The 27,739-nt window shown below is 40.5% G+C and overlaps 2 protein-coding genes and 1 long non-coding RNA gene across 7 annotated transcripts in view; 2 read left to right on the plus strand and 1 right to left on the minus strand.

Annotated features, from left to right (window-relative positions):
* The window catches only part of LOC309622617, a 620,423-nt gene that overhangs the window by 221,403 nt on the left and 371,281 nt on the right, over positions 1-27,739 (minus strand). The gene's annotated exons all lie outside the window — the stretch shown is intronic.
* Positions 8,812-15,906, plus strand: LOC309621585 (protein FAM170A-like). Its single transcript, XM_082378369.1, is given in 7 exon segments — positions 8,812-10,816; positions 12,664-12,738; positions 13,149-13,286; positions 14,078-14,695; positions 14,698-14,836; positions 15,096-15,164; positions 15,768-15,906. Coding segments are annotated over 6 exon segments (1,059 nt in total). The 5' UTR covers positions 8,812-10,746; the 3' UTR covers positions 15,115-15,164; positions 15,768-15,906.
* The window catches only part of LOC309622496 (uncharacterized protein), a 188,679-nt gene continuing 178,434 nt past the window's right edge, over positions 17,495-27,739 (plus strand). For 2 of the 5 annotated variants that reach the window (XR_014240911.1, XR_014240912.1), the window contains exon 1: positions 17,495-26,465. Coding sequence is in view for 1 of the 5 variants with exons in the window: in XM_082378576.1 (XP_082234702.1) it covers positions 17,802-17,811; positions 18,414-18,609 (206 nt within the window). In the remaining 4 variants the exon portion in view is untranslated. The remainder of the gene's footprint in view (positions 26,466-27,739) is intronic. The other 3 variants (XR_014240914.1, XR_014240913.1, XM_082378576.1) reach the window with 3 other exon arrangements.

A 27,739-nucleotide genomic window follows, 5' to 3' on the forward strand; every position in this document is an offset into this window, starting at 1 on the left:
CTTTGTTTTTAAAGAACGTTTAAAAACGTTGTGGTAAAATATACATAACTTTTAATTTACTATTATAACCATTTTATAAAAAGGTATACAGTTCAGTGGCATTCGCACTGTTGTGCACCCATCACTACTATCCACTTCGAGGACTTTTTTCATCTCATAAAATGGGAACCCGGTACTCATTAAACAATAACTCCTCTTTCCTCCCTTCCCCCAACCCCTGGCAACTATCATTCTACTTTCTGTCTCTATGAATTTGACTATTCTAGGTATCGTATATAAGTGGGGTAATACAGTATTTGTCCTTTTGTGACTGGCTTATTTCACTTCACATAATATCTTCAAGGTTCATCCATGTTGTAGCATGTGTCAGAATTTCCTTCCATTTTAAGGTTGCATAATATTTCATTGTAGGTGTATACCACATTTTCTTTATCCATTCATCTGTTGATGCACAATTGGGTTGTTTCCTCCTTTTGGCTATTGTGAATACTACTGCTATGAATGTGGGCGGGCAATTATCTTTTCACATCCTGGCTTTCAATTCTTTTGGGTATATATCCAAAAGTGGAATTGTTGGATCAGATAGTAATCCTATTTTTAAATTTTTGAGGAACTGCCATACTCCTTTCCACAGTGTTGCACTGTTTTATATTCCCACCAGCAGTGCACAAGAGTTCCGATTTCTCCACATCTTCACCAATAGTTATTTTCTGTTTTTTTGATAATAACCGTTCTGATGAATGGGAAGTGGTATCTCACTGTGGTTTTGATTTGTATTTCCCTAATATTAGAGATGTAAAGCCATCTGTTCATGCGCTTATTAGATATTTGTATATTTTCTTTGAAGAAATTCCTATTCAAGTCTTTTGCCCATTTTTAAATTGAGTTGTTTGTTTTGTTGTTGAGTTGTAGGAGTTCTGTTTATATTCTTGATATTAACCCTTTGTCAGATATATAATTTGCAAATATTTTGTTTCATTCCAAGAGCTGCCTTTTCCCTTTGTGGATAGTACAAACGTTTGATGCATAAAAGTTTTAAATTTTGATAGTCCAATTTACCTATTTTTTTCTTTTGCTGCTTCTGCAGCCTTTGTCTTTTTATATTCAGTCTTTTATAGTGTTTTTATCTTGAAGGAATAGTCTTGGTTATTTTACTCTTTCCTCAAGATTCGTGTTATAGACCTTTACTTCACCTCAGTGCTCAGCGTGCTTTTCACTCCCTCAGACACTAAAGTCTGGCCTGGAGTGTTGCTCCACGTGGAAGGTCAGTGAGGAGGCTGCAAGGGACCTTACGTCCCCATGCTTTTACTTAGGCTTTCTCTAGCTTGAAGTTGTGTTATAAACAATAACATATGATTTGCTTTGTTGGATAGCCTCAGAATTCCACTTTCTTTTCCATCTATTCATTCACTGTTCATGGGTGCTTGTATTTTCTATTTGTGCAGTTACTTTTCTCTCTGTTGGTGTTATCTGAAAAGTTAATGAGTAATCTAGATACCCTCATCTAGGTCAGGGTTTTTTAACTTCTTTCTTTAAAGCACTTGAACCCCTTTTCTAACAAAAGCTTAAGTAGAAGCTCAGTACAGTGGGTAAGAGCAGTGGTTACTCAGGAGCAGGGGAAGAAGATGTTCAGCTCACTGCTTTCCCTCCTCCAGCCCTTGAACCTTTCCCTTTGAACGTGGATGGAGGCTCTGTGGAGTGGAGTTTACTCAGGACAGAAAAGCCTGTTGATAAGGCAGGAAATGAATTACAGTCATTCACTTCCCACTTCCCCAGTCCTACTTACCTCAAAGCAATTCAGCTTTTGTATGGTAAATGTATTTAGGAATCCATGTACTATTCAGCTTAAACTACAGGGTTCTCTCAAACTGGAAATCAAATAAACAAACACCGCCCACCCCCTCAAAAGAAACAGGTTTCTCTGCCTGAAATTGTTGTTCAAAAACCTCCAATCTAGTTTACTGACCAAAACGATAATCCACACCTGCTAAGGACTTGTAACCATGAAACACTTCTTGGGACCCCCCGCATTGTACATAGTGACCCATTTTATTGATGAGTACTTCACATAGGAAGATTAAAAAGCCAGAGGAGAGTCCCCTGGTAAGGAGGCCAGCTACTGAGACACAGGAAACTTAATTTTGATCCACAGACATTTTAAGCTAGAAAGGAACTTGGAGATCGGTAGCCCAAGAGGCAGCAAGTGGTGTGTTTGGTTTGCACAGAATTAAAAAAATTAGTTGCCAGCATTAAAAAAAATCAGCAATGTTTATATAAACATTAAAAATAAAGATAAAAATCTTGATTTTAGCCTCTCTTGGAAAAATCATAACATCTGACAACACTAGGCCCATGGTCCTGTATGGCCCTGATGAATTACAGGAGGCCTTTAAAAAATCCCAGTGTCCAGTCCGCATCCCAGACAAATTAAATGATATTCTCTGTGGTTAGCACTCAGACGTCAGTATATATCTAAAAATTGTAATAAAAACACCTGACAGTGATTATCATCTAAGTCATTTTAAGCGTATAGTTTAGCTGTTTAAGTGTATTCACGTTGTTGTGCAACAGACTTCTAAAACTTTTTCATCTTGCAGAACTGAAACTCGATACCCATTAAACACTAACTCCCCCACCCTCCTTCTTCCAGCTCTTCCTTGGCAACCACTTTTCTACTTTCTCTTTCTATGCTTTTGACTACTCTACATACTTCATATGAGAGGAATGATATAGTATTTGTCCTTTTGTGACTGGCTTATTTTGCTTAGCATCATGTCCTCAGGATTCATCCATGTTGTAGCATTTGACAGGATTCCCTTCTTTTTTTTTTAAGGCTGTATAATATTTCATTGTTTGTATGTCCATTCATCTGTGAAGGAATATTTGGTTTGCTTCCACCTCCTCACTATTGTGCATAATGTTGCAGAGTGTGCAGATTTATTTCTGCACCATTTCTCATTCCCAGCAAGAGGGCACAGGGTTCTAACCTCTCCATGTCCTCTCCGACACTTGTTATTTCTGTTCTTTTGACAGTGGCCATCCTAATGGGTGTGAGATAATGTCTCATTGTGGTCTTGATTTGCATTTCTCTTAAGTTTAGTGATGTTGAGCATCTTTTCATATGCTTGTTGGCCATTTGTATATCTTCATTGGAGAATTGTCTATTCAAGTTCTTTGCACTTAAAAAATCAGTTATTTGTGTTTTTTTGGTGTTGAGTTGTGGAAGTTCCTCAGATATTTTGGATATTAATCCCATATTAGATATAAGATTTTCAAATATTTTTCCCATTCCAATAGGTTGCCTTGTCATTCTGTTGATTGTTTCCTTACCTGCATGGAAGTTTTAAAATTTGATGTAGTCCTATTTGTCTACTTTTGCATGGTTGTATGTGCTTTTAGTGTCATATCCCAGAAATTATTGCCAAAGGTAATGTCCTGAAATTTTTACCCTATGTTTGCTTCTAGGCGCTTTATAGTTTTGGTCCTGTACTTAGTTTTTAAATTCATTCTTTTGCAAGTAGATATCCAGAAGTGAATGACAATATCCTTTGTTTAAGAGATTGTATTTTCCCCATTGTGTATTTTTGGCACCTTTGTCAAAAATCATTTGGCCATATAAGCAAGGGTTAATTTCTAGGCTCTCTATTCTGCTAAATTGGGCTAAATGTTTTTCTACCAGTACCATACCACTTTGATTACTGTTGCTTTGTACTGTGTTTTGAAATCAGGAAGTGTGAGGCTTCTAACTTTGTTCAATTTCAAGATTGTTATGGCTACTTGAGGTTCCATAAGAATCATAAGATATTTTTCTGCTACTGGGATTTTGATAGGAATTGCATTCAATGTGTAGATTTCTTTGGGTAGCATAGCCATTTTAACGATATTCCAATCCTTGAGCATGGGATGTCTTTCCATTTATATACAAATACAACCTTCCTTGATATCTTTAAGCAGTGTTTTGTAGTTTTCAATGTACAAGTCTTTCACCTTCTTGGCTAAGTTTATTCCTAAGCATTTTCTCCTTTTTGATGCTGTGGTAAAGGAGATTATTTTCTTAATTCTCTTTCAGATTGATCATTGTTAATGTATAAAAATGCAACCGAATTTTGTATGTTAATTTTGTATTCTGCAACTTTGCTAAAATTATTTCTTGGGTTTAACAGGTTTGTGTGTGTGTGTGTGTGTGTGTGTGTGTAATCTTGAGGAATTTTTGTGCCTAATATGTCATCTGTGAACAGAGATGATTTTACTTCTTCCTTTCAAATTTGGATGCCTTTTATTTTATTTTTGTGTGTGTCTAATTTCTCTGGCTAGGACATTTAGTACTATGTTGAATAGTAGTGATGAGAGTGGGTATCTCTTCCGTCTTCCTGGTCTTAGAGGAAAAGCTTTAAGTCTTTCACTGCAGAGTATGATGTTAGCTGTGGGTTTTTCATATATGGCTTTTATTATGTTGAAGTACTTTCCTTCTATTAATAGTTCACTGTGTTTATATCATGAAAGGGTATTAAACTTTGTGAAATGTTTTTTCTACATCATTTGATATAATCACGTGGTTTTGTCTTTCCTTCTGTTAATTTGCTGTATTACAATGATTGATTTTCATATGTTAAATCATCACTGCATTTCACTTGGGCATGGTGTATAGTACTTTTAATGTGCTGCTAAATTCAGTTCTCAAACTTTTTGGGGTTGTGAATCCCATTGAGAATCTGTGAAAGACATAGACTCTCTCTCGGGTAAATGAATTTCAGCACATAGAATATTTTAGAAATAACTTTGAAGGCTTCACAGAGTGCCCTGGAGTTCATCTTGGGGTCCTCTAAGGACAACTAACCTTTGTTGTTTGATTACCATGCTAAGAACTATGGGATGCATGTTACCTGAGTCATCTCAATTAATTCCAGCAATGACCTGATGAGACAGGTTCTATGTTATACTCATTGTATAAGATGAGGAAATGGAGGAAGTAAGCAGAGGAACTGAGATGAAAACCTAGGCAGTCTGGTGCCAGAGCTGGAGACCCATGGAGTTCAGTTTGAGAACCCTCGGTTTGGAGAATTTGATTTGATTGTAGGCTGAATTCTAATCTGAAGGAGCATCAAGAGTATTGGACAATTATGGGGGTTCTGAGTCACCAAGGGACTCAACGGTGTGATCCATAGATCAGCAGCTTTTGACATCACCTGAGTGCTTGTTACAAATGCAAGCACTCAGTTAACACCCCAGAACTATAGAATTTTAACAAGCTCCTTCAGGAGCTTTGTGTGCACATTAAAGTTTGAGAAGCATTGGCTTACGCCCTGTAGCATTAGCAATTTTGACACCCTCTGAAACCATTTTGAACTTAAAATTAAATTTTTGGTAGCTTTGGGTAATATTGCTTCTTGGTTCCTGGTGAACTGACTGATAGTGATGGTTGTGGGGAAGGTGATATTGGGAGAGGTGGAGTCAGCACTCAATGAGTGTGTGTGACAGCAACATATTGGCACCCAGTATGTCCCCCTTCTCCGAGGTCAATGTAAGATCTCTTTCGAATATTCTTTTAAAATGATAGCATTCTAGAATTGAGAAACAAATGGATGAAAGTGTCATTCTCACTTGTTAGCTGCATGCCTTCCAGCAGCACAGGATGATTCTGGGTAGTAGTAGGTTATGGAGAGCCATCAAAGCTTCCAAAGGAAAAGCTTTCATCTCTCGCCAATATTTCCTGCCAGGCACTATTGCCGTGGTAGGTCTTTAAGGACCGGTGGGGGTGTGTCACTCCTGGGGAGCAGGTGTCCTCTGAGCTGATCGCCTGCTGCCCCCTCCTGATACCCTTACTCTGTGACCCTATTTCTGACCTCCAATGTTGGTTATTCTCTTAGAGCCCTGCTTAGCTTTGGCGTCAGTGCCTCCCTTGGAATCAATTGCCTCTTGGATTGTTACCATCTTCAATTGGATTCTGCAAGTAATCCCTTTCTTGTTTTTGAACTATAGTAAGTTGAACTTCCTATGGCTGAATGATGGCATATCCCTAAGCCAGAGCTTTTACCAAGCAGTAGTTCTTACACTCAGATCTCTCCTCATGTGGGACATTCTTTGTCTTCGAGAGCAGTCCTTCTGATTAATTCACAGGATCACAGGAAAGGACTTTTTTTTTAACCCTTTCAGGTACATTCTGGAATGTAGGAACATCCTGTAGAATAGTGAGGTTAAAGGAGTACAGTGTCCTCACAGACAGGCTTTTTTGGTGAGAACTCGAGTCCAGCAAAGATTTTGTAGTTAATTGAATAGGTTCTGGAATAGAGATTGGACTTTTGTGATGATGAGTGAAGAGGTTAATATTTGGATATTAGGAGAGCTGTGTGTGGTTTTCTTTCTCTGAGCATGGAGTGTGAAATCTATTTAGAGATGTAACCATCAGCCAAAAATGAGAAGTCTCTTAAAAGAAGAAAAAAAAAAGGCACTGCTAATAATTTTGATTCCTGTACCAAGAGTGCTCTGTTAAAATGGTGCTAAGAATTCCCCTTTAAAAACATCTTATTTCATTATATTTTAAAGTTCAGTACAACTTCTTCAACTGATAAAGCTGGAGGACACAATGTTTCAGAGTGTTTAATATGAGGTTCTATATTTGAGTTAACTAGACTGGGAACACACAGAAAAAATTGAAATTATAGACATTTATATGATTACCACTGAAGTATATTGATATTTGGCATGAAAATATTATCTCCTAAAATGCAAGGAAATGCACATCCTTGACATTAGACAAACACAGATACCATTGAATATGTGGGTCCTGAGAATTTTGCTTTTCCTTTAATTACTCATTTGAAACAAGTGATGACTGAAAGAGTAAGCAATATGTAAACTCTTCAGCTGGAGGAATATTTCAGTGTGAGATGTGGATCCATTCATGTCTTTTGATGTGTAGTTTAATTTTTTTATTAATTAACCATTGTGCAGAAGTCAGAGCAAATGGCTGTTTTCCACAGGAATAGAGGAACCAGTGCAAACCTTGGAAATGTCAATGTGCCAACCACCTTGAAAAGGTTGTTCAATGGAAGGTCTTTCTTTTTAAAAATTTCGGTATAGTTGATGTACAATCTTTTATAAGTTACGATGTAGTGTTTCACGATTTTTAAAGGTTATACTCCATTTACAGTTATCATAAAATATTGGTTATATCAATGGGAGATCCTAAATTGCAAGTTTCCTTATGGTGCCTGGGAATGTTTCTTCATTGGGAAATACCTAATATAATTAAAATAAATTAAATTAATTCATACTCGGCTTAGTTCCAAAGAAGAGTCAAGCTGTTATAGATGTTGCTTTCCTAAAACTTAGGATAATTCAAGGCTGCCTGAGGAGACAAAGTGCATCAGTTGTGGAATCATCTATGTGTCATCTGCTGATGTTTCACTAGTGATCATCGAATCATTCAGAATTCTGTAAACAGTATTCTTCCAGCAGGGGAAAGAAGTCCACACTGCAGTTCACTGTTTCTTGGCAGTTGTGAAAAATGCAATCAGAGAAGTTGTCAGGGACCTTAATTAAAGCTCCCTGAGTGGAATCTTTTGCATATGCAAATTATCCTCATTGGTATCATTTGTGAGGAAAGGTTAAGGTAAGTGAGTTAGCACTTATGCTATTAATTAAAAAGAAAGATGATCTGTCAGTGAATCAAATAAAGCGTTTATTTAGTTTATTTGTTTTTTTTTTGCTTGTACCTCAGACTGTAAGCAGCACCCACAATGCAGGGAGATCCTTTTCTTGATCCCTTTTGATCACTGAGAAGCCTCTGTTTACGTACTGAAGGGTCTGACAGATACTCACTGCAACTGTCCATGTATTTTGGGGTGTTTGTCTCAAGTACCACAAACACGTTTATTCTGGTGATATTCTGAAGCGAATGGTATGAAAAGAAACTCTCTAATGTTTCACAAGCTGATCTGTCAGCAGCCTTGAAATTGAGAAAATGAGCTTTGAAAGGAAGAAATGGGTGAAGTTGGAGCAGGTGACTGGGGACCAGGAACAAGGGAAAGGTAAAACATCAGTGAGTCACAGTGGTGGAAGGGCAGTGACATTTTAATGGAAGAGAGTCCAAGAAAAAAGGAAATTAGAGAAACAAAGATAAATTAACAGAAAGGAAGTATTTGTCAATGTTTTAATCAGAATTTAAACTTTTTAAAAAGTATTTTTCTTTCCTTTTTGCGTTAATGTTTTTAAGCACTGTTTATGCAACTGGCACTGTGCTAAATGCTTTATTTTAAATTTTATTATTACAACCCTGTGAGGAGGCTAATAGTGTTTAAATGTGTTTAATAATGATTAAATGAGTGAGCCCTAGAGTTTGATCGTCTGGAGTTGGAATACCTGAGGTGCCACATATTGGCTCTATGATCTTGGGCATAGTAAGCTTTTTGTACCCCAGTTTCTTCATCTGCAAAATGGTGAGAAGAATAATATATTATTAATATTAATATTAATAATATCATAGTATCAACATTATTATATTAGTATATAATATATTATATGGATTATGGATGGAGGGACCAAGCTGACAGTACCTGAGCTCACTGATCAATCTTAACTTCATTAAAAACCGGACAACTTTTTGTACTTACTGTTACAATGCAATAGGAAGGTACACAGCATCACTTATAAAATAATCTTGTAGTAACATGAAATCGAATCTAAACCTAATTAATTCTCTAGCTATAACTACCTGTTTATAAGGAAATAGAGGTAATAGGGAACATCTTAAATGACATCACAGGGATACAATCAACAGACTCCTGTGGAAAATTCTACGGATAAATTACTTAGTTTCTTCAATAAATCGGTGCCAAATCAAAGGGAGGGAGAACTGTTGTAGACTAAAAGACACATGGACATATTGCAAGGCGTGGACCTTCTTTAGATCTTGATTTCAATAGATCATGTATAAAAAAGACATTTAAACACATTTGGAGGCAATTGAGTATGGCTTAGTTATTGTGGTAAGAAGAAATGATGATTAAATTTGTTGGGTGAGATAATGATGTTATGTTAGAAACAAGTTTTTATCTGTTGGAGGTAAATACTATGGCATGTAAGGAGAAATGACATAATGTCTGAGATTTACAATAAAAAACAGCACTTCCCCCACCCTCCCCAAACTCCTAAACCAAAATACATACACAAAAAACTAAAAGTGTGCGAGTGAGTGTGTGTGTTTGTGTGTGTGTGTGTAGCAGAAGAAGAATGGCAGACTTTTGATAATTGTTGAAACTGGGTGATGGGTAAGTGGTGCTGCATTCCTTTTATATCATTCTCTTTACTTTGTGTATGTTTGAAAATTTCTAGCACAAAATAATTAAGAAAAAAAATCCTCCTTGCCCCTTCTTTTCTAGGGATTCTCCAAGAAGCAGGAAGATTGAATCTCACCAGCAAACCCTCACAAGGCTGAAGTTGTCCTCTCTTCACTCTCCCGCTGCCTGAAACCTTAAGTCATTGTGCAGTGCCCTTTCAAATTGGGACCCGCCTCAGTCCATGGGGTATTTCTAATGAAAGCAGTGACTTCTGGGAGTCTACCTCATCCCGTGCACCAATCTTCCCACTGGATCCTGGCCACTACCTCAAAATGAGGTGTCTCTAATTCTAGAGTGGAATCAGGAGGATCCAGATGCATTGCCACTTATAACTGGTATAAATTACAGCCCACAAGCAGAGGTGTGCAAGAAATAGCACGAACATTTTTTTATGACTCCACGTAATTTGTATTTTAAGCCTTGATCCTGCTGGTGTCCTGTTTGGATTTCCGCCATCCCTATTTGAAAGTCATACAGGGCCAAGGTTTTGAGGGAGTGGGTGGAAGCATGATCATTGTTGACTGGAGCCCACAGTTGTAAGTGTAGGTGCCCATCAGCTCGGGGGCCATGCCTCCTTTAGGTTTGGTGGCTCCTGTGCCATGCGTGGGACAGGTTGCCATGATTCTGCTTGTGTGCACACTATAGCCATCTCCTTTTAGAATTTTTGCTCCATTTACCCCTCCAGCCACACTTGAGAGGCCTTTGCTCCTCCAGGATTTACAGACATCTCTCTCTGACTTAATTAGCACATTTCAACACTCCAGTAGGGCAACAAGACAGTACCTAATTTCAAAAACCTGCTTCTGTTATGTCTCTGCTCAAGTATCCTCTCTTTTCCATGGAGTTTGCGATTTTAGAAATAAAAGCCAAGATGATCAGCATGCTATTTCTGCTATGCCCTGCCGGGCTCTTCCACTGGCCAGTGAACATAGGGTCTGCTACCCACTTGAATGCAGAAGGGAAAGGGTGAAATAAAGGAAGAAAAGGAAAAAAATGAACAGGAACAGATTAACATCTCAAAGTATCCTGCCACATTTGAAAGATGTGAGAGTTGAATTCATGGGAAAGGTTCTGCTGGGAAAAAGGAGTTGTTCTTGAAAATGGGGTCTGTGCTGTTGCAGAGACTGTTGAACCTAGGTCCACGGAATGCTCTGATGTCATCATTGAGGTTAGAGAATTCTGCTGTAGGCCTGGCAACCTTTTGAAACTTAACAGCCCTGGTGAGCACTAAGCAGTACTGCTGGTTCACTAAGTGGTCCAAGTTCTTCAGCCATTTAGGAGACTTGACTATTTTTATTTGTATTGAATCATTTCAACGGATTTCCCAAAAGCCAAGAAGGGCCAACCTGTAGGGAAGAGGAGGAGTTGGACGTGAGGCATCTTCTAAGGGAATCTTCCAGTTGGTACGATGAGACGGCGACAAAAGAGGAAACATCTGGAAAGTGAAGAGTCCCAGGAAACTGCCGAGAAGGGAGGAGGTATGTGGGGGGCAACTTGTCTGGGGCACATGGGTTTCTGCCAAACTGAGCCTTCTCTAGGAAGGGGGGGACTGAGAACGCGTCACCTGTGAAGCAGGGTGCGAGAGACCTTGTCTCACTGATGCTGCCGTATCCACGTGGAGGGTCCCTGTGGTGTGAGACGGCACAGAACGGCCAGGTGCCCCTGGGAGATGGGAGGTCAGCTCCGCTGGTCTGAGGACCCTCTCCTGGGGCTGCCGGGCCTGGAGCTTTGTCGGACTCACAGCAGGCTGCATCGTGCTTGCACAGACCTAGAGGTGCAGCTTTTCTCAGTCCCCGAGTTCTCTCTTATTCTCTTTGATCTTCCCCTGGGGTCATGAGGTGGGGGGTGTGAAGGATGCAAGGATGCTGAGAGAGACCCATGAGCTGCTTGGCCCCTTTTACCAAAGTGGAAAGAGAAGCCCCATGAGTTGAAGGCCTTGTTGAAAAGTATCTTGAGAAGTGGAATGCAGTTCGAAAGGAGATTGTTTGTCTAGGGATGGTGTCATTGAAGGCAAGGAGGTTTCATTCCTTCGACAGGAAGAATTTCCCAAAGGAGATCAAGGGAAGGGAAGGGCTTTCCAGAGACTGAGACCGCATGGGCGGGGGTGAGAGATGTCCTCAGGGTCCTGCGGGGAGCTTTGAGAGCCACGGGCCACGTGGTGCCTGCGTGCCTTAAATGTAGGCGAGTAGCTTGCCCTGGGAGAGGGGTGGTCACGTGAGGAAGTGGGGCAGAGTGGAGCCTACCCCAGAGTTCCAGCTGGAGGCCTCTGCCCCAGATTAGAGCCCAGTAGCTCCTACCAGGCCCAGGGCCCTGGAGACTAGGATGGGCCCTGGGAGTGGAGGTCTAGACAGCAGGCAGATTTTCAGGCAGTGGCTGGGACAGGCTGGGGAAGGCAATGACTGCCCCTGCCCTGACCATTCAGAATATTTTTCTCTATGTTGCCGTGTGTGTGTGTGTGTGTGTGTGTGTGTGTGTGTGCGGTAGTGGAGAGAAGAGCGGGATGAATGGGGGTAGAGTGCTCATCAGATATAAAGTCTGCATGGTAAAGTTCTTGTCACCCTGCCTGGACCTGGGTGACACTCGGTGTGTACAGAATTCTTGTTAGGGATGTTTTATGAGACAGTAACTCATACACCCATGTACACTCCGATACAGCAAATATATCACACACCCCACATATAACTTCCTTATTAAACCACACACAGCACATGTAGGTATATACACGCATCACTCCTGTACTACGTTCTCATACAACCCACCTGTGTCACAATCCTCTCCTCCAACACCAAACGCTGGAGATGAGATATGTATATAGACACACACACTATATATATATGACACACACACTATATATATGTATCTCCTCAACTCTCGCAAACACAGCTAACTTCAGCTATCTCTAAATACCTCTGTAAGAACCAGTCACATGTCATACACACCACACTTATAACACATTCTTTAGTGATGCCAGACCCGCTTTGTACAAACCACAGTAAAGCACAGTCTCACTAACCCATGTCAGGGTTGCCAGATAAAATATGGGCTGTCCAGTTAAATTTGAATTCCAGATAAACAACAAGTAATTTTTCAGTATGAGTATGTCCCAAATGTTGTATGGGCCATACTTACACGAAAAATAAGTAAGACCAAATACTGCATGGGAATACGTACACTACAAAATTATTCTGGGTTTATCTGAAATTGAACTTTAACCGGGTGCCCTGTATTTTTGTTTGCTAAGTCTGGCAACCCTTATATACTTACCGCCAGCTGATGTGTTATATATTTATTGTATTGTTGTTTAGTGTTTGTCTTCCTCTACTAGAATGTGCAGCCTTACCAGAGACTAGAACAATGGAAGAGTGCCGGATACATAGGAGTAGCTGCTTACTGAACCTTGGTGAATGAATGAATGGACACACACCATAAATACAAGCCACACCGTGTGATGAGGAAAAGTTACATGTCCCAGAATTCCTGACTTGTGAACAGAAATCATGCACACAGAGGCCACAGATACAGATACACACATCTGCACTGTGCTCCCCACGCCAACCCCACACTTACCACAGACTTAACTGATACACATCAGTCACTCTTCACACATACTCACAGTCACCACCTAGGCCCACATTACCCACAAGACACTGACAGAATAAGTATTGATTTTAATTAAATACTGGAGTATCCACTGGGAACCACACTCTCAACTGTGTGTATTCACTGCACCTGACACGTGTCAGACCGTCAGTAAATATTTGTGGACAGAGGACTGAGGAACCCACCCTGAGCCTTTCATTGCTCCCTCAGGAATCTCGAAGTCACAAGAGGATCCCCCTCAGCTTGGATCCCCTGTGGTGGCCCAAGGCTGCAGCCCAGGGCCAGGGGAGGTCTCCTCTGCCTCTGAATACTTCTGTGCTTCTTCTCCACGCAAGCTCATCCGCGGTGGTAAGGGCGCGGGGCTCCTCAGGTGACGGGCTGCTTGGCTGGGAGGCAGGAGGCACACAGATCCCAGGGAGGCTGAGAGGAAACCCAGGGTCATCAGAGGCGCTGAGGGCTCTGTGGAGGAGCCTGAGCAGGATGGCTGAGCTGTACGAGGGCGTGGATCTCAGCTGAGTCTGGGGGCGTGTGAATCCTGGTACCACCATGGTGGGGAAGTTAAGGAGCAGGGGCCGGAAAGGTCTGGGCTTGAGGTGGAGGGCAGAGGGACCAGATTAAGCATCTTCAGAGGAAAATGTAGGGTTTGCCTTTGCTTCCAGAGAAGGACAGAGTTCTTCATCATAGACCTCCAGCCTGAGAGCAGGACCATCCAGCTGAGGTCCACCCAGCTCACACATACATCCGCTCTCCAGGCACAGCCATTCTCAGTGCACACGTAAACCCCAAGCACGTGATCCACAGTGCTCCTCTCCTACACCCCCATTCCACAAGTAATGCACCACCGATATTCCCAAACTCACACTCCTCGTAGTACACGCATCCACCCGCATCCCTCACATACCACGCCCTCACCACCATACTCCACACCCCTGTATACAGACACTGCTCCAGTATCCCCCACACGCAGATGAAAAGCCCACAGATGACACCAGATACACCACTCCATCCTACGGCCAACAGACACCAAGCTCATGACACAGCTACGTCATGCAAATGTCCCTCTCTCATCTACCACACCTGCTCCCTCAGCTTCCAGCATGGCCCACGCATGTTATTATGTTTTTAATTTCCTTTCCCAGGAATCTGGAGATTACATCGAGACACTCCCCAGCCTAGAGCACCCCTAGCCCGGGTTCAGGAACAAGAGGAGACCGCTCCCCCACCACAGTGTGTCGCCTTCTCATCCCCTTCATTCAGTAAGACCTCTCTGTATACAAACAAAGAGGAAAGAGGCATGAAAATATACTACATGCGGGTGAAAACGATCAAGGGTGTAGCTGTCTCCTGGGAGACAGAGAAACCCTCGGGCTTGCTAGAAAAGCGGCCGAGGATAGAAGAAGTGACCCTTCCTGAGGATGTGCGGGTAGGTACTCCCCGCTCTGCTGTGTCCACCAGAAACCGCCTGTCTGACAGTGAGCCCACTGGGGAGGAGAAAGAGTGTGAGGAAAGGGCAGAGCCATACAGCCCATCAGGGTCAGCTGCAGTCCAGGAGAGACCCAGGGCCAAGACACCGGACTGGCTGGTGACCATGGAGGCCGGCTTCAGGTGCATGGCCTGCTGCCGCGTGTTCCCCACCTTGGAGATCCTCCGGCAGCACGTGCGGTACGGCGTCCAGGAGGGCTTCAGCTGCCATGTCTTTCATCTCACCATGGCCCAGCTGATGGGCAATGTGGAATCCGAGAGCACCACCGAGGAGGAGGTGGAGGAGAAAGAGAGGAGGAGGAGAAGCAAGGAGCAAAGGAGAATGAGGAGGAGCAGCCCACGGGGGAAGACCTCAGCCCGAGGAGACCGTGGAGCCAATGTCCAGGCTGCGTGTTTCATTCTCCGAAGGACAGGAAGTGAGCAGGGGCTGGGGCTGTGGAGGGAGCTGTACCTTCTCCGAGCCAGTCCCGTCTCTCCACCCCAGACTCATGCTTCCATAAGGGAGAGTTGGGGGCTTTAGCACCTCAGGGGGAACTGAAGGGGAGATAACCGGCTCCCGTGCTTCTGGCCCAGTCATGTAATAATAAAGTCATGACTGTAAGTGGGAATTTACCCTGAGCTTTTCAGCTTCCACAGGAAATTCTCTTTAGCTAAGAAGTGTTTTTCTCTCTTTTGATTTCCACACAGCAACTGAGATTCATGGGACAAGATCCTAGAAGACGGTGTGGCCTTCTGTTGGAAGAGGTAAGGCTTGAGGCTGGCACAGTCTTCTGAGCCTATGTCACGAGGGCCCAGAGGAGTGTAAGGGAAGGGGCCGCAGAGATGTGCTGGTTTATCTAATGGCTCTGCAGTTGCATCAACTTGGGACACACCCAGCACTTCCAAAGGAATTGACCTCTGTTGACTTAAACAAGAATGTGGAGCGTTTTGACTAGGAGTTTTCTCAGGGTCTGCATGATGGACCTCAGCTCTAAGAGGACGTACTGCCAGCAGCTCCTTCTCGGCAGAGAGAGCCAGGGGTGGTCTGAAGAGAGGACAGGGGGCCTCGCAGGACCAGAAGTTTGAGGTCTGAGAGCCTGTGGCCTGAGCTGAGATCTCACCCTGACCAGTGGACCTAGCCTTCTGGGACAAAGGGGAATGTGAAAGGGAGTCAGGTGGAAATGAGGTCCCCCGAGATATGGAAATGTTCCAGAACCTTCGTTGTGCGGTAGTTGATCTGGAGCCAAGCTCACTGTGGTGTGTGTGGCTCTGAGCTTTAAGGCAACGCTGGAGGGTAACCCCGACCAGCAGAGCTTATAGTGCTTCTTGTCTCTTCCTGTTCTGCCTCATTTGTTTTATCCCTTCCAGGGAGAAGAAAGGACCCTCGGGATAGTAGTAGCAGACAGAGTGCCAGTGGTCTGAAGGAGGATGAAGGGCCCAGCACTCAGTCTAACATCATATGACAGTATAAATATCATAGGCAATAAAGGGCATTTTCCAAACCTTTCCTGGATGATTTCATTTAATTACATTTATCTATCTATGCATCTATCTATCAGTCATCTACATCTGTATCTTTCAGGGTTCGTGAACAAGCTTTCACATAAGCACTAGGGACGTCCAGCAGCATTTTCCAGAAGGAGGCCTGGAAATTGCTGGGGACTTCTCACAAATAGGGAATGGCCACAACCCTTGCCACACAGACTATGTGCGTGGCCCTCCTGACTTACTCCCACTCACTCTGTGAATTGCCCGAGGTCTGAGATGGGGGTGCTGGCTGGAGGCAATGATCACGTGCAGGCTGGATCTCCTCCAGATTCTGATTCTCTTCCTGGGCATGTCGTCCTCAAGCACAGTTTCCATGTCCCTGGCCACACTGATCTCTCCCCTTCAGTCCTTCCCTCCCTCCCTCTCCTGCCTCCTAGTGCAGAGAATACTTTTTACGTTTGAGATGAGATTTATTTTTTGTTCACAGAATTCTCACCTGTTCTACTGTGGCCTCCGTTTTTAACATTCCAAAGCTGAGAAGTTTCTTTTTTTCTCCCTCATTTCTGCTGAGTCTTTACCTTCCTAATGCAGTGAACTCAGAGTGCCTAGCTGACTGGATGGGGGAAAAAATCCAGGGAGCAAAGAGAAATAATAAAAAATATATCAGTTAATTTTTCATAGTGTTATCCAACTATATATTTTTAAAAATTAGGAATAATATTAGGAATATTCTCTTTATAAAAAACGGAATTATTGGGCTTCCCTGGTGGCGCAGTGGTTAAGAATCTGCCTGCAAATGCAGGGGACATGGGTTCGAGCCCTGGTCTGGGAAGATCCCACATGCCGCAGAGCAACTAAGCCCGTGCACCACAGCTACTGAGCCTGCGCTCTAGAGCCCCCATGCCACAACTACTGAGCCCCCGTGCCACAACTACTGAAGCCTGCATGCCTAGAGCTTGTGCTCTGCAACAGGAGAAGCCACTACAATGGGAAGCCCGTGCACCACAGTGAAGAGTAGCCCCCGCTCACTGCAACTAGAGAATGCACGCTAGCAGCAACAAAGACCCAAAGCAGCCAAAAATCAATAAATTAATTAAAAAAAACAATTATTTTAAAGGGTACAATGTATAAAAGTACAATAAAAGTCCCCCTTCATAACCCCCCAACCCCACTGTCACGACTACTTCCTTTTGTAGAGATTATTGATCACTAGCTGTCTGATTTCAAGACTTTTGGTCCATGAATTTACATATGTAGGTGCTTTATATGTGATTTATAGCTTTATAGAGATTTTTTATTTATAAATTATATCATACCATATCTATTCTAAAATTAACATTTTGATTGGAGATATTTTGATGTCTTTAATATAGAGATTTAGTATAAATCTTTGCTGTAGGTCTATCCCATTTTTTAGGCAAATGTTATTTATTTACTTCTAGTGACAGATCATAATATAATTATTCCCCTATTGATGGACATTTCGAGAAAGATACTCTTTTTCTCCTGCAATTGCCTTGTGACTTTACCTGTTAACCAGATTGTGTTTCTTCTAAGTATTTTTGATTTATAAATTGTATCATACTATATCTATTCTAAAATTAACAGTTACTTAAACTCTCTGATTTTGTTTGGGTTCCCACCTAAAGCAGATTCTATGACAAGGGCTTGATGAATGGTTCCCAGGGAATGTGATTTTTCTTGAAGTGTATATTAACCATTTATTAATTAACTACTGTAGCCAAATCTGATAAAGCAGGATAGGCACAGCAGATTGGGAAGAGTGGAACAGGGAAGAAAGGAAGCCAATCCAAGCATGCAGTTTTAAGAAGGTGGCTGGGTGCACCTGGGGCTCAATACTAGCAGGGCCCCAGTGGAGTTCTACAGAATGTGCCTCAGAATCGTACACCAGGGATGGGGAAAGGTGAGTGTTTATTTCCCAGTTCCTATCCTATGTTAACCAAGGGTTGCTCCAGGGGTGTTAATTTCCTTGCACTTACAGTTTTGCACATGACCCATCACAGCCCAGAATCTCAGTGGACAGAGAAGCTTGGGCCAGAAAGCAAGTGACAGGCAGTGCAGCAGAGGTGTGTCATTTTGTCAAAGGTTATATCTGCGGCACAACCATTTGAGCAAAGCTGTGTGCCAAGGGGTTATAAAGGTGTTTAGCACCCTCCGCCTACTGGAATCCACACATTGATTACATGAGATATTTGCTTCACATTTGCATAGGTAAATTTTCTGTCATTCACACTCAGTTATTGAGGTGATTCAATGAGATGTGTGTAAAAGTGCTCTGAAAAATATGTCATGTAGACTCTTACACTACACATGTGATAATTGAGATATCCAAAGCTGAAGGTCAGTGGTTGAACAATTTTTTTAACCCATTAGTCTACAGGTACTTTTGAACTCAACACTTCTCTCATTTCATGTAAGTAATAAACCTTTCATACCTTCTTGTTGTGTGTCATCAGTCTTGACGTTCCAACCAGATTTTGGGTGGGGGATTTATTGTTTCTTCAGAGTGGTTACAACACAGAGAAATCCGGATTTCAGCCAAAAAAAATCACCTCAAGACCGCAACAGGGCATACTTCACTGAATTCCAAACTGATTGTTGATGTGATCATTTGGATTGGAAAAGTCCAAACAGTTCATCTGCCCCATCCCTGGTCATTTGGCTACTGGCTGTCTTGGATGCTGGACCCTAATATTCTAAGGTAAAATAGAATAGACGAGAATAAAAGTTTATGCTGACTAAGTTAAAATCTGAGCCAGTCTGGCACTTTCTATCTTTAGTGGAAATCAATCTGTGTTCTACTTTCAGAGCTAAAATACAGTTATGAAATGTTGAATTTTCTTTTTTTAAAAAAATATCTATCTATCTATTTATTTATTTGGCTGTGCCAGGTCTTTGTTGTGACCTGCGAGGTCTTTGTTGCAGCGTGTGGGATCTTTTAATTGCAGCATGTGGGATCTAGTTCCCTGACCAGGGATTGAACCTGGGGCCCCTGCACTGGGAGCGCAGAGTCTCAACCGCTGGACCACCAGGGAAGTCCCGAAATGTTGAATTTTCAATGTTATTTTTCTGCTTTGTGTTTGAATCCTCACTTCTTCACTTACCTGCTGTGGGATGTTGGTCACATTATTTCACCTCTTTGGGCTTCAGTTTCCTCATTGCAAACTTGAGATAATATTAATATTAAATCCAAAGAACTGTTACGAGGATGACTGTAATGTGTTTGGAACATAAAGACATTCAATTCATGTTAGCTGCTAATCTTATTGTTATTATCATTATATGTTTTGACAAAGATCTGTAGCTTTATTTTTTGAGTGTTTAAATGTAATGGTTGTTTCTATGAATTGAATTTAATGATGTGCTGCTCTAATCTGACATTTATATGAAATATAAAGGCTCTTAGAATTATCTTGATGTCTTGACTGAGAGAGAAGTTTAAATGCTTTTGACCCTCTGAGGAGCCCTCTGACATCATGAAAGCACATATCCTTTCTAAAGTTGATTTTCTAAACAGAAAATTGATAGCCCTGTCCATAACTGATTTAGAAACAATTTGAAAATGTCAAGTAACTTGCAAAGGAATAATGATTTTGCTGCTGCTACTGTGTATTAAGAGAGGTTGTTTCCCACTTAAAGAGCTGGAAGTGCCTTGTGTTCTTATTCCAGGTACTTCACATGTACCCTGTGAAGGTGATTTGGGTGCACATGGTATCTATGTAACAGATCTCTATCTCATAGACTTATGTAAAAGAATGTAAGTGTAGCCCAGTGTAATAGTCTGACCCCATTTTTAAACATTTTTAAAACATTTTAATTTATTTTTATTTTTTAAAATTAAAAACTTTTTTTAAATTTTAAAAATTTTCTATTTTTAAAGTTTTTTAAATTAAACAAAATTTAAAAATATTTTAAGTTTTATTTATTTTTAATTTTATCTGACCCCATTTATTTGATGTTTGCTGACATCTTAAACCTCATCCCTCCCTCCTCCCCTTCTGCCCCTCTTCCGGGAAATCTGATAAGAAAGTCTGAGTGCTTCCACCTTTGGTGTTGATGGGAAGTTCAAGCCACACAAGCCCCTGCCTGTGCACAGAGGCCCTCATACCAGCCTCACCGTCTAACTACCATAAAAACCCCCGCAGGTCTTCTTCCAGCTCTCACAAACCATTTTCAGTCCAGCTTATGAAGACTGCCCTGCTCTCCCCAGAAAGCCTCATTAAGTAAGTAATAAACCTTTCATACCCTCTTCCTGTGTGTCATCAGTCTTGACATTCCAACCAAATCTGGAGTGGGAGATCCATTCTGTTTCATCAGAGTGGTTACAACGCACAGATATTGGCATGCACTGAAAGGAACCAGGGTTCCTTGGAGAACTAAGTCCAGGTTTGGGGCAAGGACAATACAAGGTAAGTCTGGGATATTTTGTCATACTCTAAAGCAAGGAAGTGCTCCAAGACTAATGGGATCATGTCAAAAGAATAACAGAAGCCAGGATGCAGGGGCTTCCACTTGTCAAAACGGGACAATTTGAGCATTGAAAAGAATAATGATGGTAAGAGATTATATCACATTGAACATAAATCTATAGTGATAGAAAGAAGAGGGGAAAGAGAGGGAGATAGAAGAAATAAGTAGGAAAGCTCTTCTTTACAGAAGATTATAGTAAATGTAGAAAAAGGAGAGAATTTTTTAAAAATCACCATTTTGCACCTGAATGCAATTCAAGCAAAGATCATCAAAGAATACTAAAACTTTTGAGTAAAATGTTGTTGGAGGTGGCAAGAGGTATTATCCCATGGATTATGTGTTTTCATTGCCAAGGAAAATTAACCTTTAGAATAGATACCTGACACAATGGGAGGTATACAGCATCCCCTGTGTGCTATGTAGTACTTATGCCAAAATATTTAACCTGATTCTCGTGGTGAAGAACAATTAAATACAGAATGTGGGGCATAATATAGGACAACTGTCCTGAATTTTTCAATGTTGTGAAGATAGAAACAGAAACAAAAAGAATACTCTTCAGGAAAAGATTTAAGATACTAAAAGACATAATCAAAGGCAATGTGTGAACCTTGATTTGATCCCAGATTGAAAAAGTAAAACAATAAAAAAAAACAATTTTTGTCAACTGGGGAAATTTGAATGTGGATATATGAAACTGATACTCTGATTATATAGGAGAACACTCATTCTTAGCAGATGTGTGATATTTAGGGATGAACTGTCATGGTGTCTGGAACTTACTTTCAAATGGTAGAGCAAGAAAGTATATATATTCTTACATAAAAAGATATGATTAGTCCAGAGATAGGCAAGAAGGAAAGAAGGAAGAAAGGAATGTTAACACAACATTGTAAATCAATAAAATAAAATAAAATAAAAAAGAAAATTCCCAGAAAAAAAACCCAAGGGTGATAAAATATTAATATTTTGATGAATTTAGATGAATGGTATTTATTGTTCTCTTCTTTCAACATTTTTGTAGGTTTAAAATTTTTAAATAAAAAATTTAAAGTTAAAAGCCCAAGGGAACAGCAATAGAAACAACAAAAGAACTTCAGAGGACTGCTTAAGCCAGCAAAACTCTTGTGTTACTTCCCCTGAAAACTTAATAGATTTGAACATATTGTAATATTTGTACTCGGAAATTCTTCTTTTTTTTTTTTTTTAATTAATTTATTTATTTTTAAAATTTATTTTTGGCTGTGTTGGGTCTTCATTTCTATGCGAGGGCTTTCTCTAGTTGCGGCGAGCGGGGGCCACTCCTCATCGCGGTGCGCGGGCCTCTCACTATCGCGGCCTCTCTTGCTGCGGAGCACAGGCTCCAGACGCGCAGGCTCAGTAGTTGTGGCTCACGGGCCCAGTTGCCCCGAGGCATGTGGGATCTTCCCAGACCAGGGCTCGAACCCGTGTCCCCTGCATTGGCAGGCAGACTCTCAACCACTGCGCCGCCAGGGAAGCCTGGAAATTATTCTTAATGTACAAAACAAATAGCAATTATTATTACGTCAAAAGACCTACTGCACAGCAAACCATGTTCATGAATCAGTGCTATCTTCCCCTATCTCTGGCGTCTATATGAATTATTTTGCTCCGAAAGCTGAGTAAATATGTGCTCTCTAACAACAAGGACAAATAGACAGCTGACTTGGAGATCAAAAGATTTAGGGTTGCTGCAAATCTCCTTATCGTGGGATGTCGTTAATACCAGATTTGATTTGAGAGCATCATGCTTGAACAGAAAATGAACCCTGACTTCTGTGATTGGAGAGCCACTGGCAAGACTCACCTGTGATTAACATCTCTCTGCTCAAATATCCTTAGACTGCTTGACGATGACATTTCTGACTTGTTTGGCTTGTGTTATTGTGTCAGAACACAGCAGTAATTCCTCGACCTGCTCCTGTGCCCTGAGAAAATAATTGGTGTGCTCATTATCTTTAAAAGAGCCTGGAGGAATTTATCCTATTAAGATGGTGGGCAAATGAGTGGTTACCCAGCTCTCTTTGACTTTGTAATGCCTTCCCATAACTTGTTATTGTGCTGCCCTTTGACAAATCTTTGTCCCTTTCTATAGTACTTTTTTTTTTTTTAAGATGACAACTTATTTTTCTTTTCCTCTGCCGAAAGATTTTCATCATGAAGAGAGATTGCCACTCAGTGTAGTATTATGAACTCAGCGTAAAATGCAATGGTAAGAGAATTCTCCAGCATTACATATTCCATCCTCAGCCAATGTGTGATGTAACTATTACAATCATATTCCATGATTTTTTTCACATTTGTAACGTAGCAGTTTTTGGTACTTTCTTGGTTTTTGAAAAAATGTTCCTTGGATTTCAACCTTTATTTTATCACACATCTTTTCTCCCTAGTAGAGAACATAACTTGCTCTACATAAAAATGAAAAACCATAGGCTAGTTTAATGTATTCAGTGAATTTAAGGAATATGAGTTTTGGTAAAAGTGAAATTTCCTTATAAAATGATTATTCATCTCTGAAAACTGGAAAATTCCTGTTGAATGCATACTTTCAAAATGAAACCAAACTGTTATTTCAGTATCATACGAATGTTTCCAGATATCTAAAAGAGAAAAGCCTACAATCAGATTCAGATGACACAGGTTTGAATCCTGATGTTGCTACCAGCTTAGGGTAGACTTTGAACAGGCTGTGAGGCTTTTATGAACCACAGTTTTGTGAAATGGGTACAGTAATCCCCACCACACAAGGCTATTGTAAGGGTTAAATTATGATTACATCTATCAAGGAGCCTGGAAGTATTAGGCATCCAATTCATGTTGGCTGAATTTGAATCTGTTGAGAATCCCTAACATCCAAATAATTAGTGTGGAAAGGAAATTCACACCCTGACTTACTGTAGCTAAGCAAATCGTTTTATCTTTACCTAATAGGAAGTATGGAGGTAGGTGTTGCTCTTCTTGGTTCAGAGTTTCGATAGTATCAGGGTTGGCTGGCAACTCTATAGACCCCCTGGCCTTTCCTTGATAGTCATCACAAGATGAGGGCTACATCACCCGTCATCAAATCTGTGATCATGGCAAGAGGAGGAGGGGTAGATCAGTGACTCATGTTTGTCCCTTTGATTGTGAAAACCAAGATTTTCCAGAAGCCCCAGTCAACTTCTGCTTTCACTTCTCTGGCCGGAACTGTGTCACATGGCCTGCTCTGGCAGTGATGGAAGCTGGAAAGGGAGAGTTTAGTTTTCCCAACCCCTGCCATAGAGTGGAGCAAGGGAGAAGAGGGCTGGGAATGGGACTGGGGTTAACTGAAACATGGTGCTGTCCCACAGGGTTACTTGAGGAACTGGGGAAGCAGTATAAGAGCATGGGTTTTAGATGGTCTTGATCAGCTTTGCCAGTTACCACCTGGTGGCCTTGAATGATTTACATAATATCTCTGAACCTCAGCTTCCTTATCAAGATTAAAAGGTGAATAATAATCATCTTTCAGGGTTGTGGTAAAGATTATAATGTATACTATGTATATATAATATACACTGGATATATAGTATGCACACATATACACATACTGGATATATCCTAAATATTGCATGGGACATGCTTATACTAAAATAATATCCATTGTTTACCTGAAATTTAAATTTAACTGGGCACCCTGTATATTTATTTGCCGAATCTGGGAACACTGCCACAAGCACATCTTAAAAGCTGCTTCATCAGTTACAGGAAGCTGCTTGTCCTCCAGACTCCAAAGAGAAAGCAAGACCCCTGATGAGATATCATTTTGTATATCTCACTTTTCTGTGATAACAAATTGGTCTTCCTTTGTAGATGTAAGGGTAGCAAAAATCAAACCTCATGTGAATACTTACCCTATTAGCTGATGAACATTTCTGTGCTATGATCAGTTTTATTTTTTTCTGAACTTCTAGGTAGTAAAATGACCTGGAGGATAGTGGCAGAGAGACACACAAAAGTTTCTGCCTCAGAAAATTGTGCCAGATTTCAAGGCACAAGAGCTGAATTTTTGACAAGGAGCCACCACAACTAATGTTGTGACTTTGTACAATGCACTTACCCTTTATATATTTATCTTCTTCAATATGTAATGGGCATAGCACTTAACTTATAGAATTTTAGTGGATATTAAATGAGGTCATTTATGTACACAACATAAATATGAATTTTATTGAGAGTCAGAAGCTAAAACTAGGATCAACCTCAAGGGAAGTATTTGTAAAATTAGGGCTAATTTTGGCATTTGATAATTTTCTAGGAATTTATCCATTTTATCTATCTTTAAAAATGTATTAGTGTATAATATCTAGCTGTTCATTAATTGCTGATATTGTAATTGTGTACCTAAAAGAACTAATAGAATCCAGAGACAACCTATTAGAACCAGTATGTGTTTAGCAAAGTTGCTGGATACAGCATCAACTTACAAAATCAAAAATATTTCTCTATACCAGCAATAATTAATCAGGAAACTCCAGAAAAATAATATTCCATTCATAATTGCAATAAAACTATAAACTATCTAAGAGTTAAAGTAACCTAGAATATGTAAGACCTTTATGAAGGAACTCACCAAAGTGTGCTTTTCAAAAAGTTAAAACTATGACTTTCATGCAAATATAAAATCAACATGTTAAAGATTTTAAACCCATTAATTAATAAGGGAACCAATAAGGTGTATGGCCAGTTCAAAGAGAACTTAAGATGCCAGGGATTTATAGGCAGTTTAACAGAGAAATATCGGGACTGCTGAATTAGTTATAAAACTAATGTCCCAAACACAGACCATAAATCTTTGGAGTCATCTCTTTCATTAGACACAAAAATATTTGCATCTACTGGAAAAAATTCTAGAAGTTAACATGTAACCTCACTAAGTTTGAGACCTTTTATTAATGGTAAACAATGAGATAAACTAAATACATTTCATAACTATACTTTTGTGACCTTTGCCCTCATGTGATATTGAAAGGATGTCCCACTCACCTTTTTGTGGTCTTATTTCCAAATTTCAAATAGTTTTCCTGACACACTTTAAAATTTGGGTGAAGGACATGAAAGATGATATGAAGAAAGGGAGTGACATTTCATGCTCTTGGATGGGATGAATTCATATTATTAAGACAGAGATTTTCTTTAATTTAGTATATAAATTGCAATGCAATTTCAGTAACAATTCCAGTTAGATATTTTAGGGAAACTATTAAATTTGCTGTAAAATTTGTAGAGAGAAATAAAAGTTCATGGCTGTCTGCTGCTTAAAGAGAAGTCGTAAAGATGAAGAGCTTGCCCTGCCAGATATTAAGACATACTACAAGGCCAGAGTAATAAAAGCAATGTGCTATTGGTATAAGATCAGATAAACAGATAAGTGGAAGAAAATAAGGCACTCAGAATGAGATTCATATATCCATGGGAATTTAATAAAGTTTAAAGGAATTACCACAACTCAGTAGAAAATGTTTAGTTGAAGCTTTTGGGGAAATTGTCTCACTATATGGAGAAAAATTGGATCCCTACCTAAGACTACATAATGAGTTACCCCCAGATAGATTAAACATGTAAGTTGGAAGGGAAAAAAATACAGCTGATAGAAGAGAATGTATGAGATAATCTTTACAATCTAGGAATGGGGAAACGCTTCAAAAAATTTCAAAAGGAAAAACGAAGCAAAAGATTGCTAAATACAATTATATCAAAAGTAAGGCTCCCCCTGCAAATATGCTGTATAGATGGGAGAATTTTATTGCATGTAAGTTATACCCCAATAAAGAAAACAATCAGAAATATTGTGGGAATGTACATTTTGGATTGGTTTGTACCAGCAAGATACTTACTCATATGAATATCTATTTAAAATCTTCCAGATACTGACTTTTGGGAACGATCCACTGGGAACGATATGGAGATTGAAATCATGGAAAGAGACTGACAAACAGCTTCCATTGCTCCACCCCACTGCAGCCCTCCCTCCCTGAGCAAGAAGGATTTTTCTTGTACACAAACCAAGTCGTGGGGAACCGTGCACCTTAAAGAATCCAGGAGGTGAAATGACCTCTCCATAGCTCTGGGAGACTTTCTAACTTCATTCATTTGGCACTTATATATGGCACTAACCCTGGTCCAGGCACTGTTGTAGTTGTGCGGAAAGAGCACCAAACAAAACTGATCCATCCTCTGTACTTGGGCAGCTGTCATTCTGTCCCCAGCACCCTCAGGTGAGACTTCAGGCAGGGAGAGGACCACAGGGGAAGATCTTCAGGGATGAGAAGGTTAGAAAAGAAGAAATAATCTGTGAAAGCTTCATTATGCTCAGGAAAATTAAGGTTTTTCATTCATGAAGAACACTATGGACCAAATTAAGAGATGACTAAACGGGAGAAGGCATTTTCAATGTTTAAAACTGGAAAGGAATTAATAATTAGCAGGGAATTTCTGTAAATTGACAAGTCAGTTACCACAATAGGAAAACAGGTAAAGAATATGAGAGAGCAATTTACAGAAAAGAAAACTCTCAAAACCAAGTACTCAAAGGCATGCTGAAGATAGTAATCAGAGAAATTCAGGTTAAATTAACAGTACTAAATTGGTAAAAATTAGAAAACTGGATAATGCTGAGTGTTGTCAGGGAAGCAGCTATGCAGAAAGCTTCATGGGGAGTAGATTGGTACAGCCATTCTGAAGAACAGTCTGGCATGATGTAGACAGATTAAGTGTACATACATACTATGACACAGCACTTCTGCTACTGAGAATTTATCCCAAAGAAAATTTCAAATATTTTTATAGTGTGAAATATATAAAGATAGCTATTACAGTAATGTTTACAGTGGTGGGAGTTGGTGGCAGTTTGGGTAGAGTAAATAGGCAAGACTTGGAGAATACATACCATGGGTGGTTATGGAGCTTTAGGAGGAACATATCTGATGTACACATAGAAATAAGATTGTATCTTAAAAAGATAGTACTTAGTCCAAAAGAGTAAGAAAATGAATGAGATCTCTGAGGATTTACATAGTTTAAAATAAGTGCCAACAAAATCACACAACACATTTTAGAGCACTTTAAAATAAAAAGAAATAAATAGGGCTTCCCTGGTGGCACAGTGGTTAAGAATCCACCTGCCAATGCAGGTGACGCAGGTTTGAACACTGGTCTGGGAAGATCCCACATGCCGTGGAGCAACTAAGCCCGTGCGCCACAACTACTGAGCCCGTGTGCCACAACTACTGAAGCCCGCACACCTAGAGCCCATGCTCCACAACAAGAAAAACCACCGCAATGAGAAGCCTGTGTACCGCAACGAAGAGTAGCCCCCA

The sequence above is a fragment of the Balaenoptera borealis genome (assembly GCF_965194805.1).
Source record: "Balaenoptera borealis genome assembly, chromosome: 2".
Classification (NCBI taxonomy): Eukaryota; Metazoa; Chordata; class Mammalia; order Artiodactyla; family Balaenopteridae; genus Balaenoptera; species Balaenoptera borealis.